Source organism: Pseudorca crassidens, chromosome 4, assembly GCF_039906515.1.
Source record: "Pseudorca crassidens isolate mPseCra1 chromosome 4, mPseCra1.hap1, whole genome shotgun sequence".
In the NCBI taxonomy this organism is placed as follows: Eukaryota; Metazoa; Chordata; class Mammalia; order Artiodactyla; family Delphinidae; genus Pseudorca; species Pseudorca crassidens.
In genome coordinates, this window is record NC_090299.1 from 110373205 (window position 1) to 110386555 (window position 13351).

The following is a 13351-nucleotide window of genomic DNA, read 5'->3' on the forward strand; positions in this document are numbered from 1 at the left end:
TTCTTCTTTTATGGGGGAGAAGAGTCTTTTCCTCAACCTCTACTGCTCTTAGCACACTTCCCCTGAGGTCCCCTCCGTTGGGACTGGGACCAAGTCTGTGCACTGGCTGCAAGGGAAGCTGGGAACGTGAGTGTGTAGCAGTGAGAACTGGGTCTCCCAGCAAAGAAGAGCTAAAGAATGACCATCGAGTAGCCAGCAAACAGGGTCTTCCTATTAATCTTGATGTTCCAGGCCCTCTGTGTGTCTGGCAGAGAGCAGGCCCTCAAGGCATCTGTGGAATGAATATAGTTGGATGCAAACGAATCCCAAGTTCTCTTTGGACATGGATTGACTTTTTTTCTTAGAGCCTCTTGCTGCCTAGATGATATTATTTCTCAGGAGCACATTCGATATGGCTCAATTAAAAACTATGATAAAAAATTGTGTCATGTGCCTTGTGTTTCTACTTGATATATGTGACATTTGATTTTCCACTTTTTCGTTTCTTTTCTTCACTCAGCATGGTGAGCAGTGGAGTGAAAATGCCTGCACCACGTGTATATGTGACCAGGGTGAGGTCAGGTGCCACAAACAGGCCTGCCCTCCGTTAAGATGCAAAAAGGTATTTGAGAGTGTGTAGCTTGATTTTTGAACCTTTATTCGGGGTCATTGAGGAAATGCATCTCTTAGTCCAGTGTGTCCTTTGAGGGAATCAAAAGTTTTTATGATGCTCGGAAGCAGGAAGGACCTGCTTCCCAGGAAGGAGGGGGAGGGGAAGGGGAACGTGCCTCAGCTGGGTTAGGTGGGGGAAGAAAACAGCACACAGAGTTGGTGTTTTATGTCCTTCTGCCGCATCAGGTCGGATGTTTTCGCGCCCTCCTGACCCCTGCCCTTTCCCTGCCGTTCTCTCTGTTTCCTCAGGGTCAGAGGAGGGCTCAGCGTCATGGGCGATGCTGCGAGGACTGTGTGTCTCCTGCTGGAAGCTGCTCGCATGGGGGGCTTGTGCGGTACCAGGATGAAATGTGGAAGGGCTCAGCCTGTGAGTTCTGCACGTGTGACCGTGGCCAAGTGACCTGCCGGACTGGGGAGTGTGCCAAAGTGGAGTGTGCCCAGGTAAGAAACGAAGGCATCTCTGTCTGGACTGTAAGGCTGTCTCCAGCGGGATGGGTGGTCCCTCACCTGTCCCTTCCCTCTCGGCAGCAGAGGGGACGACCAGGTTGTACGATCAACTTCAAGGAGGCTTTTAGCATTGAGGCTTCTGTGGTGTAAAGTAAATGCCACTCTTTGTTTAGACTGATTTGGAGCAGCCTCCTGGAGCTTTTAGCTCTCAGTGCATCTGGTCAGATGGGAAGCCCTGAGCCAGAGACATGGACTGGAAGGGATGACATGGGACATTAGCCTATCAGTCAGCACAGCTGGGCCTCACTGCTGGTGGCCGCCCAGCTCGCTCTGGCTGTGAAACAGAGTCCGCAGGTGCTCCGGTGGCCCGGCTTCTGTTGCAGGCCCCGCTGGCAGTGTTTAGCAGAAAGGAGAGCCAACACCTAGAGGCGGCTCCTGTGAATCCATCGGGAAAGAAAATGAAATGTGTTTTTGTCATTGTTTTTGTTTTAAAGAGACAGGGAGGGAGACCTCATAAATAATTAACTCTGTTGACCTCTGTTGACTTCTGCTGTCTGCAGAATTTCTAGAATCTTCTAACAAGGTAGCCTCTGTTTGGACTATAGATGTATACTGTGGGGAGATGGCTTTTTTTCCCCTTTGCACCCGATTTTGATCCGCTGCACAACAAACTGCTTTTAGAGCTGTCTCCTTCTCCCTCGCCACTCCTATCTGCCCCACCAGTTTCCCGCGGGGTTGTGAACTTGAGTCGATGAGGGAAACTTGGACGATCTGAAGCGCTGGGTGTCTGTGAAGGCATTTTTCTTTCTACTTCTCCCCCACGCCTCAGCTCCTCTTAACACGGTTCCCGAAGAGGAACAGCCATTCAAACAGGGCTGTCAGCGACAGAGTTCTTTTTCATGTTGCCTTCTACTTCTGTGTCTTGGTAGAGCGAAGACACATGTAGGTAAAGAGGGTCCTGCTTTTTTTGCAGATTTATTTCCCTCTACATGCCTTTTCATTGCTTTTCTTTCTTTAGGTCAGGGGAATCAGAATGGTTGGATGAAGATGAGAAAAACCCTAGTCAGGGCCCTTTTCTGTCTCCCTCGCTCTCGGGCTGAGGCTGAGCTTCCTGGCCTCGGCAGTCTGCCCAGAGGATGCTGGGTTATTTCCAAGGTTTTAATGTGTCTAATATCCCAGGGTTTATGGAAAATCTGGGAGAGGGATCCTGGTAGGGTAGGTCCTTTAAGCCACCTATTTTCAGTCAAGTCTAAACAGAGAGTCTCAGGCACAGAAAATAATTTGACCCGCTATCCCCAATGTAATGCATTTCCAAGTACCTGCCAGTCTTCCATGGCTCCTGCCTTTGGTAGCATAAGCCAGTTCCTGTCCTCTGTTCTTAGGAAAATGGGGAGCAGCTGCTTCAGTACGTGGAAAGGGCCTCCAGGTTCCCCAAGCCACCCCATAACACTATCTCGTCCCAACTCATCCTCCTCCCAGTCTTATCCATCTTCTCTTTTTTTTTTTTTTCGGTACGCGGGCCTCTCACTGCTGTGGCCTCTCCCGTTGCGGAGCACAGGCTCCGGACGCGCAGGCTCAGCGGCCATGGCTCACGGGCCCAGCCGCTCCGCAGCATGGGGTATCCTCCCAGACCGGGGCACGAACCCGTGTCCCCTGCATCGGCAGGTGGACTCTCAACCACTGCGCCACCAGGGAAGCCCTCCATCTTCTCTTTTATGAATTGAGGACTTCTAATGCCTTTAGTCAGTCTATTTCTGCAGATCTTGAATCAACTAGCACATACCCATATTTTGTTTTAAGGCGCTGGGTTCTAAACTGGATATACTACCAGAGGTGAAATTTTAACCAAAATTGAATCTTACACAAATATCCCTTAGCCTTCCTTCTGTGCCATACTTCTGTAAATAGCTCTGGCTAATGACCTTATGAAAGCCTGGGATACTAACTTCCTAACTTTTGCTTGGCTTGGAGATAAAAAGATGAATAAGGCACATTTTAATCTCAAGAGTTCCCAGGCTTTGGTGGAAGTCAGATACCAAAACAAATTATAATCTGCAGGGGCATCAATGGTTATGAATTAATATGAAATTAAATGCCTTAGGAGCACCTGGAGAAAATGACTAAATCTGCCAAGGGGAGCAGTGAAAGTACACTACTAGTATTTTTATTCAATTCTGCCCTACTTTCTGCCTTTTCTAAAATATATCAAGATCATTTGATTTCTAATCTTGCATACGAAAGATGGAATAAGTCTGAGTGTGTCTACATCCGCAAAGGTGCAGAAAAGTAAACCTCTAGAGAAAGAGGCAGAATTGTGCATCTGCACCATTGTAATAATTATTGCCCTGTTATCAACAGCAGTGTTCCGAATTGCACTGAAATCAGCAAAGTTTTTCTTTGTTAAAAAAAGGAGAAAGTGGCATGAGCCTTGTCTTTGATATATAAAACCAAATTCCTGGACTTGGAAACATAAATAAATCAACAGTAGAATAGTGCAATATGACGATTTCCATGTGTTTCTATATTTAGTATTATCTTTGAGCATGAATTCAGAAGAAGAAGTCAATTTACTTTTTTTTTTTTAAAAGGACTATTAGCTCACATTCATGTATGAGGGATAAAGTGATGGGGGGATCAAAGCTTGTGGCAAAGTGCACGGAAGAGGGTAGGCATGCCGTAAACGTGAGGTGGCTTTCCTTTCTCCAGCAGAGGGAAATTCCCGCAAAAGAGTGTTTTCTTTTCCAATGGGCAGCTTAGTGGAATAACAGGGTCTTTCGTCTGATGGATGAATGTTGATGTGATTCAGTGGAGAGGGGTTAGCAAATTCCATCTGGCCTAAGCAGCAGAATCCTCTTAGAAAGAAAAAAGTTAGCTTTGTTTCACAAAGCAATTTTTCTCAAAGCCAGAGTCAGATGCTAATTAGAGCAAACTCCCCACCACAGTGAACTGATGCAGATTGGGGCATCCAGATGTCTATAAATAGCAAATCTATTTAGAAATTCCTACCTCACCAAACCTGCATCCTTGTTCCCCAGGAGCAGAGCTTGCTGTTATTTACAGCAGCATTTGAAGACTCAGAAAAGCTACCTTCTTTGCCTCATCCGGGTGATGCAGGGTCCATTTTCAGTTCTGTCTGTAGGTATTGTAGCGGGCACTCAAGAATCTCTCATGCATTTCGTCTTTAATAGAAGTACACATACTCTGTCTTGTTTCAAAACATTGCTTTAAGTGACTTAGATTACATGTTTATAAACCCCTTTATATGCTTTGAAAGCAAATTTCACTGTGTTTGTGGGTTAGGCCTTCATTACCAGCTGGTTTGTCACGTTTCTGCAAAACAATTTATATGTAAATACGTCTGTTCCTTATAGCACACTCTGCTCTCCCTTGGCCTCTGGTTGGCATGAAATTTTGAGGAACAGTGATCTATCTAACTCCCTCCTTTTTGAAATAACTTTTCACATACTATAAAAAGTTACAGTCATTCATATATTTTTGTGTTTCTTTTAAAAGGGATCTTTTCCTTCATTAAAATAATACATATTCATTTTAGAAAATTGAAGACTTGAGAAATAGAAAAGAGACTTTAAAGTCCATTCATAATGCTACAATTCAAAGACAACTAATGCTTTTATTTTATATTTTTCTTTTGTGCACAGAGTTTTTAAACATAAAATATTGTGATTATTCTGTTTATGCAATTTTACATTATTCCATTTTTACCTATGATGGTTTTTGCACTTCAAACGTAATATAAATCACAAATTAAATAATGTCTTCATGTAAAGAAACATCACCATCTTTTAGAAAGTAGATATATCTTTAGAAAGTGGAAAGTGCTTTAAAGAATACTCTTTAGCCTATAGATATTAGATGTTAGTATATGCATATGAAAAATTGTAAATAGAGCTTGTATTTTTAATAGCCGCTTCCCCGGGAGGTAGGACTGCAGTGAAATTATGTTTTCTAAGTTATAGAATTCAGAATTGTTTAATTTTTTATAGTAAGCATTTATTATTTGTGTAAAAATAAAAAATTTGAAATGATTGATGTTGGGAAGTTAACATGATAACTTTGAAAGTTTAATATCTACTGTCCTAGTGTGGCATGTCTTTCCTTCCCCTTATAATTTTTTAAATAGTGATTATGTGAACTGGGTAACAGTTTCAGAATATTGAATAGAAATTAGTCTTCTGCTGCTTAATTTATGCCCGAGACTTCGTCTGTGCATATAGGGATGTGTCTGATTTTGTATTCAGGGGAAAGTGTTGGTTTGATTTGAGCACTGTTAATGAAACCAACTCACAAGTTCAAGCCTTGTATATTTAAGGTAGGCTGATCCTTTTCTGAAACTCATAACTTTCCAAGACTATAACATTACTCTTGGCCATTCTTCTTCTTCGTGTGAATTCCTGGTCATGGGTAGGAAATCATGCACAAGTATCACCAGAACTGGAAAGCAAAAGCACTTGGAGGAAGGGGTGAGCTGTATTGACTAGGCTTTTCATAGGAAGATAGCACAGGGGAGATGGAATAAGCCGTGGGCCAAAGGAGAGGGGTGGGTTAAGGTTTTTCACTCCAGTCAGGGAATTCAGCCGCTTCGCAATTCAGCGCTGCTACCTGGAGATGTTAATTTGATATGTGCCTGTGCAACCCTTACTTCTACAGGGTGAAGAATTAATTCACTTAGATGGAAAATGCTGTCCTGAATGCGTTTCAAGGAATGGTTATTGTGTATATGAAGAAAATGCAGAATTTGTGAGTATCAGGCTAATGACCGAAGACTAACAAAAATTAATCATCCAAAACTAATTTAATAAGGGGGCATTTCCTTCTCATTTCTTTTACCCATTCATTTGTTTAACGAACGTGATTGCACACCTACTATGTTCCCGGTATTGGAGATACAGAAGCCGACACAGCATGCAGAGTCCCTGCTCTCAGGGAGTTTCCGTTCTAGCGTGGGGACACACACAACAAACACACGTGTCAGGTGGTGACGGGTGCTGCCTGGAAAACAAGGCAGCTGGGGAGTAACTGAGCGGGGGAGGTGCTCTTTTACATCAGATGATGGGGGAAGTCTTCTCATGAGGAGAAATTTGAGCAAAACCTGAAGGAAGTGAGGGAGCGAGCCAGGGATATCTTGGGGGAGAAACATACCAGGAAGAGGGATCAGGAAATTGAAAAAAACAGTGAAGCAGAAGTGTGCTTGGCATGTCCAAGAAAGTGAGTTTGGCTGGAGGCAAGGAATGAGGGGGAAAGGAGTTTAGGTGAGATCCAGCAGGTAGCCTGGACCCTGGTTTTACCCTGATGCCGATGGGAGCTTCTGGGCAGTTTTGATCAGAACAGTACTGTGATGGGGCTTACGTGCAAAAGGATTACTTTTGCTGCCACGTGGGCCAGTGACGGAGGTGGGGCGAGAGTGGAAGTAGGTGGTCCATTTAGAAGGTTTTTGCGGTAGTCCACCTCTAAAACTCTATTAGCTAAAGCTTTATTTCTCCCTAAGTCTGTACTTTTTTTATTATATACCCCAAAGGAAAAATATTTATCTTAATCTCTTCAAATTTGCTCTATTTATATAGCCCTTATTTTCCACATGGGGTTCTTGGAATGTTGATAAATTCAATGTGTTCTTAAAAGTATGCCAGTTGATCATAAGTACAATTGCATCATTGACCAATCAAAAAGGGATTATAAGAATTAGGATTAGGTACTTTGATTTGTGAAGTGATTCCTATACCCTTTTTCCTCCCGATTTGGGTAAACTGCATCTGTCAACCTGCCAGTTTTTTGTATAAGCTGGGCATGTAGTATTGCATAGGGTTAACATTCAGGCTCTAAGTTCAAATCCCTACTTTGCCACATACTGACTGTGACCTTGGGCAAGTTACTTAATCCTCAGTTATAGAGATAAATATAGTACTTCCCTCATTGGTCTATTGAGATGATATGTATAAACTTAGAACAATATCTGGCGTATAAGAAAGCTTAAAAATGTGATCATTACTATGGTTATTATCATGCTGTTGGCATTGTTTGTTTCATATTGATATTTCATCATTTAGTCATCCTTGTTTCCTAAGAATTTAGGAGATTAAATTCTGTAAATATTGAACTCAAGTTTTCTCTCTCAATCACAGTATTAATTTCCCTGTCCATTTTTGGAGGTAAATTAAGCCCAGTGGAATTAAACAAAAGCAAGTTGTTTGAAATAAGCACAAATCCCCATGATGCTCCAGTACCATATAAGTTTCAAGAATTTGCTCTTATAACTTAGACGTCTTGACTGCAAAGTCCTTCGTATTGAGGGGAATTGAAGCCAGATACCCCAGCACAAAGTGAGAATAAGAACTCAAAAATATTCGCTAGGCATGTTGTCCTCACCTCATATTGCTTGTTTCTGATATAGATAGATTTTATTTCTACTCATAACCAGTGAATGAAGTTGCTTGTTACTTGGGGAGGAATGGATGTTTCCTAATGAAAAAATGAAAAGATCAGCCTAATGGTGTTTTTAGTGGTATAATAATAAATACGTTTCTGTTTCTCTCTGTTCCTAGATGTCCTCAAATGCGAGTAAAGTTAAACATATTCCAGTAAGTATAGATTTTTAGCTTGTACATAGATATGTATAAAATCCTTTTAAGCAATTATCTGCATAAACTCTCCTGGGGAACCTTAGTGCCTTAGTATTTCTAACAGGCATATTTGCTGACAATGTGGTCTGGGATTAAGAATTGTAATGATAACCAAGACTTGGATTTATTGAACTTATCCTCCTTTCTTTTTTTTTTTTTTTTTTTTTTTTTTGCGGTACGCAGGCCTCTCACTGTTGTGGCCTCTCCCGCTGTGGAGCACAGGCTCCGGATGCGCAGGCTCAGCGGCTATGGCTCACGGGCCCAGCCGCTCCGCGGCATGCGGGATCTTCCCGGACCGGGGCACGAACCCGCGTCCCCTGAATCGGCAGGCGGACTCTCAACCACTGCGCCACCAGGGAAGCCCTATCCTCCTTTCTTTAGCTTATTTTTTTGCCCCACGAATGATAATTAACACTTCTCCAACTACAAGCTCCTACACAGGTCCTTTCCCTTTCTTGTGATGATTTTCTCCTCAATTTTTCTGGCCTGGAAAACTCAGTTTACCCATCAGCACAATTTCATGTACTGCAAAGCACTGAAGAGAGAGCTTTTGGAGTCTGGGGTGTGTTTGTTCCCAGGCACTACTGAGTGTTCATTCTCTCTAAGTAGTTTGCAGGACAACGTTGTATGATTTCTTTTTAAGGGAAAGTGCAAGCATGTTTGTTCACATGAGCAAGCTTACAGTTTTTGAGGTTATAGAATAAGGGGGCCAGGAACCCAGTCTGCCTTGAAATGGAAGAAAAGCAATTCTACCTTCTCAAGATAATATTCCTCATTTTTCTAACACTGTCATTCACTGTTGCTGAATACTGTCACATTAATTGTTTGGAATGCTTAACATCAGCTGGCTTAATAAACATTTTATCAGAGCTTTATTTTCAAGTATGCTCTTTTATTCTGTTTTGTTTTACCTCTTTCATCTCCCTAAACATTCTTGCAGGGACCTTTTCTCCTTTCTATCTCCAGGGTGAATAGGACAGCAAGCAAAAAGGAATTGATCATTATAATTCACTTTGGACTCTCTCTCAAAGTACTAATGTTTATTACCATTGTTTGCTTGGCTGAAAAGAATATTCAGTGTGAGAATGCCTGTGGCACATCCACAGCCCACTAAAAGTGGGCATGCAAGGGCTGTCATTTAAAAAATACAATGACCCTACTGTTACTCTTACTGTAATAACAATAAGGAAATTCAGGGTTTTAAACAGATTCCTACTGTTATTATAAAGACAGTATTTAATGTACCTGCTAATCACTAGGTACATAGTAATCCCCTTGTGTGTGTGTTTTTTTTTGTTTTTTGTTTTTTTTTGCTGAGATAGGTTTGAGAAACAAGTGTTATATGCTTCTTGCTTATTCTGGAAGTTCCAGTATGCTTTCGCACTTTATCTTTCTGCCTGGGTTCTACATTAAAATAAACCAATTATAAACAAAGAAGGAGAGATACTATCCTTTTAAATTTAGAACTCTTCTACCACTGTCCTATTTCAGAGTTAGCTTTGAGTTAGGTTTGACAAGGAGCCTTCACCTTGTCTCTTATGGAAATTATACATTCTCCACCAGCAAACTATCTTCTGAATCTTTGCACTCTGGTAACAGTGTCATTCTTTACCGTTTCCTGCAGGAGGGGGAGAAGTGGGAGGATGGCCCTTGCAAGCTGTGTGAGTGCCGGGGGGCTCAGGTAACTTGCTACGAGCCCTCTTGTCCTCCGTGTCCGGTAGCCACACTAGCTCAGGTGGTGAAGGGACAGTGCTGTCCAGATTGCACATCAGGTGGGTCCATGTCCAGTTTATTTCTGCTGAGATGTTTTTACTGCCAAAAAATTCAGAGAGATCTCCTCTCCTCCCACCCCTTGCTTCATTTTCTTTAGTCATCCACTGGGTTTGTTTGTTTGTTTATTCTTAATTTTTCTAACAAATGATGCCTTTGTCCATGTATTTGCCAAAGTCTACTGATTATGAGTATGTGACCTTGCACAAGTCATTGGTCCTCTCCGAATCTTAATTTTCTTGTTGATAAAACAGCCTTATCTACCTTGCAAAATTATTGTGAACATCAAATAACATAATATTTGACAACTTGTAAAAGCAAATATATGCCTTAGGACTGTTCCATTGTTGAAGATAGAAGAAAAATTGCTGAAAGTTTGTGATGGACGTTCATTTCTTTAAGGTGAACTGTTAAACAGATGGCTTTTGGAGTTCTCAGATGGCTTTTTGAAGTTTAAAGACTCATGAATTTCTTCCAAAAGAAAACTTTATCTACTTGTTCTGCAACTCTGCCTTCGAATCACCTGGGGTTGAATTAGTTCCAGTTAATAATTGTTGGCAAGCACTAAAGTTGCTCTGGCTGAGCAGTAATTTGCCTATAAGCTCAGTCTCTCTTGGAGAAGTGGCATTTCCTTCTATTCATATTTCCTAATTAATTGTTTTCATCCATGGGTTGCAGTTCTTCATCTAGGCAGTTGCGCTTGTACTCAATGTATTCTGGCTAATCAGTGTTTCTGTGAAGAGTTTACCATGGGAAAAGAATAACAACTTTAGGGTTTAATTACGTTACCTTCACTAAAGTGGCTCTCTGGGCTTTCCAAAACAAATAATTAGCGTATTATAATGTCCCATACCTTGAAAATTAGGTCCTTGACAACTTCGAAAACTGAAAACGTCCTTTGCTGACAAATACCAGTAAGTTCAGCGATGATCCCAATTACTGGGAATGAGATTTGAAATCTTGGAGAAAAAGAAGAAAACTGACTGTATTTTTTTGAGAAAATAATAACTATTTTTAAGCAGTGTAGGTTTTATGTCCTAACCTTTTATGCACATCAAAGGTTAAGAAGAACATTTAAGAAATTATAAATTATTGAATCTGCTTAAATCATCTATTCAATATTATGGCACAAGTCATTCCTATTTCTAGAGGTATTCTAGGAGGTAGAAGCATTCAGTAGGGCTAGTTTGGTAATGTTTTTAGCATCTTCACTAAGGAGACAGGAGACAGTGATGGTATTTCAGACAAGGAGCAATTCCTTGAAATCTTGCATTGAAATCAGTTTTGCTATTTGGGGTCCTTTTTCATAGGGACCAGAGTTTTCTGTTCTCCTTGTTCTATACAGGTCCATATACCCCATAGATCCTTTGTTAGAAGGATGTAAGAGAAATCACGTGGTCTTTACTGAGCTCTCCTCTTTGTCCTTGATTGTAGTTCGTTGCCACCCAGACTGCTTGACCTGCTCTCAGTCGCCAGACCACTGTGACCTCTGTCAGGACCCCACAAAGATGCTGCGGAACGGACGGTGTGTGCACAGCTGTGGTCTGGGATTTTACCAAGCCGGTGCTCTCTGTTTAGGTACGGCTCCAGGCAGGCAGCCCAGAGGGAGACTGAGGCTCACTGGTGTCCAGGATGGGGTCATGGCACAGGAAATGAACAATTTCCAAAAACCAATGTCATCCGTAGGCTACTTGACCTCTCTACTTGCAAGTCTCTTTCTTCTAACATTTGATGGGTGTTGCCAGTCTTCCCGGGGAGGTAGATGATGGGGCAGTCAGATGCTTACTAGGTAGTCATGGCTGGATTTTTCACTTTTGAAAACTTTCAAGGGTAATCATTGGGATGCTTGGTGTCAGTTATTAAAACCCTCATATAGGGTCTTCCCTGGTGGTCCAGTGGTTAAGACTTCACCTTCCAATGCAGGGGTTGCGGGTTCAATCCCTGTTCGGGGAGCTAGGATCCCCCATGCCTTGCAGCCAAAAAAACCAAATCATAAAACAGAAGCAATAGTGTAACAAATTCAATAAAGACTTTAAAAATGGTCCACATCAAAAAAATCTTAAAAAAAAAACAACCCTCCTATAATCCAAGATAGAACTTTAGAGTTGACATGAACCTTCGAGATCACTTATGAGAACTTTCTCATTTTGCAAATGGGAAATCTGTGGACCAGAGAATTAGCTGGCTTGCTTAATATCACACAGATAGTTGGTAACAGAGCTTATCTCTTGTGGGTTACCAGAGGATCCAGAATGGGTTCATGTGCAATCAGAATTCTTATAGTACATCTGGGAGGAAGCTCTTACCTGGGAGAATTCGGCTTGGTTGAGGCCAAATCATAGTTACTTTTTCTCCTATCTCTGACTCGTGGGGTTAATTATCCATTTAAGAGTGTGTAGGTTCATATCCTGGCTGTGAGTATAACCTCTCTTTGCCTCAGTATTCTTACCTGTAAAGTGGAGTAATACCGGTACCTTCCTCAGGAGGGTCTTGAGAGGATTACATGTGTCAATACATGTAAAATGCCTAGAATAGTGTCTAGGATGTAGTCAGTCCTCAATAAAAATCAACCACTTTTATTACTTTTGTAATTATTCACTTCTCCCTACTCTTTCTCCTGATTCATAATCTTCAGCCTTTTTAGAAGTTGTTTATATCTCTGCCATAAGGGATATTCTTGTAAAATGGTTGAGTGAGAAAGATATTGGGGGCAGTTGGATAAGAAGAAAAGAGCATAGACCCCTGAGCCTAACTGCCTGGCTTCCAATGCCAGCTTCATGTGACCTTGACCTCGAGCAGGTTACTTAACCTCTATGAGTATTAACATTGGGATTAATACTCTCTACCTCGTAGAGTTGTTGTGAAGATTAAATGTATTCATATATGTAAAGCACTTTGCATAGTGCCTGGCATGAAATATGTGCTACGTAAATGAAGGCTCTAGAGTTATTTTCCTGCGTGTCTGGTTCTCTGTGTCTCCAGAGCCTCAGAATTGGGCTGTGTAGGAATTGGCACTGGGTGGTGCCCTTGAACTCATCAGAGATTCCCTTTCTCTTTCTCCCAACCTTATCCGAGTCAGCCTGCCAGCCTCAGTGTTCCATGTGCACCAGTGGGCTAGAGTGCTCTTCCTGCCAGCCTCCCCTGCTGATGCAGCATGGCCAGTGCGTGTCCACCTGTGGGAACGGCTTCTACCAAGACCGCCACTCCTGTGCAGGTAATCACTGACTGGGCCACGGTCGGCCGGGCCACTGAGAAAGCCATCCCCTGCCCCCAAGCCATCTGGGGCCACCCAGAGCTGTAAGCAACTGTAGGCTCCTTTCTTGCACGTCCTTGGTTAGATTTTTAGAAAAATCATTTGGAGGGAAAATGGTGAAAGAGAACAAGTGCAATTTATTCATCAGGTGTGCAGGCCAAATGAGCTCCAAGGTCAGGTGAAGGTCCTCTGTGGAGGAGGCTGCTGGCCATCTCCACTCCAGGTCGTGGTCATAGGCAGAGTCCACGGGACTGCGGAAACCATCCTGAGAGGAAACACTGGTACTGTGCATGCCACGCGGATGTGAGGAGAGTGGGGCCTGGGGCCAGTTGCATTATAGATCTCTTTGAGATCTGTAAGAATTCTTCTGTAACTCTGTATCCCCAACATCAGGGCTGCACAGAGTTCAGATTTGTGCAGCGTTTGTTGAACAACTGTTTGAGGAATGAAGGAATGTCCTACCCCTAGGTGATCCTGAAGGACCAGTGTTTCAACAGGTCTCAGCCATAAAAGAGAAAAGAACCCTTAATGTTTATTACAATCAGGTTCTGTTTACCTGTTTTTTAGAAAAGGCTCAAAGTGGGTACATACA

General features: G+C 42.3%; 1 protein-coding gene across 2 annotated transcripts in view; it reads left to right on the top strand.

The window, feature by feature from the left end:
- Window positions 1-13351, top strand: part of FRAS1 (Fraser extracellular matrix complex subunit 1) — a 464864-nt gene that overhangs the window by 209211 nt on the left and 242302 nt on the right. For both annotated transcript variants that reach the window (XM_067736345.1, XM_067736344.1), the window contains exons 8-14: window positions 500-601; window positions 901-1092; window positions 5767-5856; window positions 7659-7694; window positions 9361-9508; window positions 10941-11084; window positions 12586-12720. In XM_067736345.1, the coding sequence (XP_067592446.1) occupies window positions 500-601; window positions 901-1092; window positions 5767-5856; window positions 7659-7694; window positions 9361-9508; window positions 10941-11084; window positions 12586-12720 (847 nt within the window). The remainder of the gene's footprint in view (window positions 1-499; window positions 602-900; window positions 1093-5766; window positions 5857-7658; window positions 7695-9360; window positions 9509-10940; window positions 11085-12585; window positions 12721-13351) is intronic.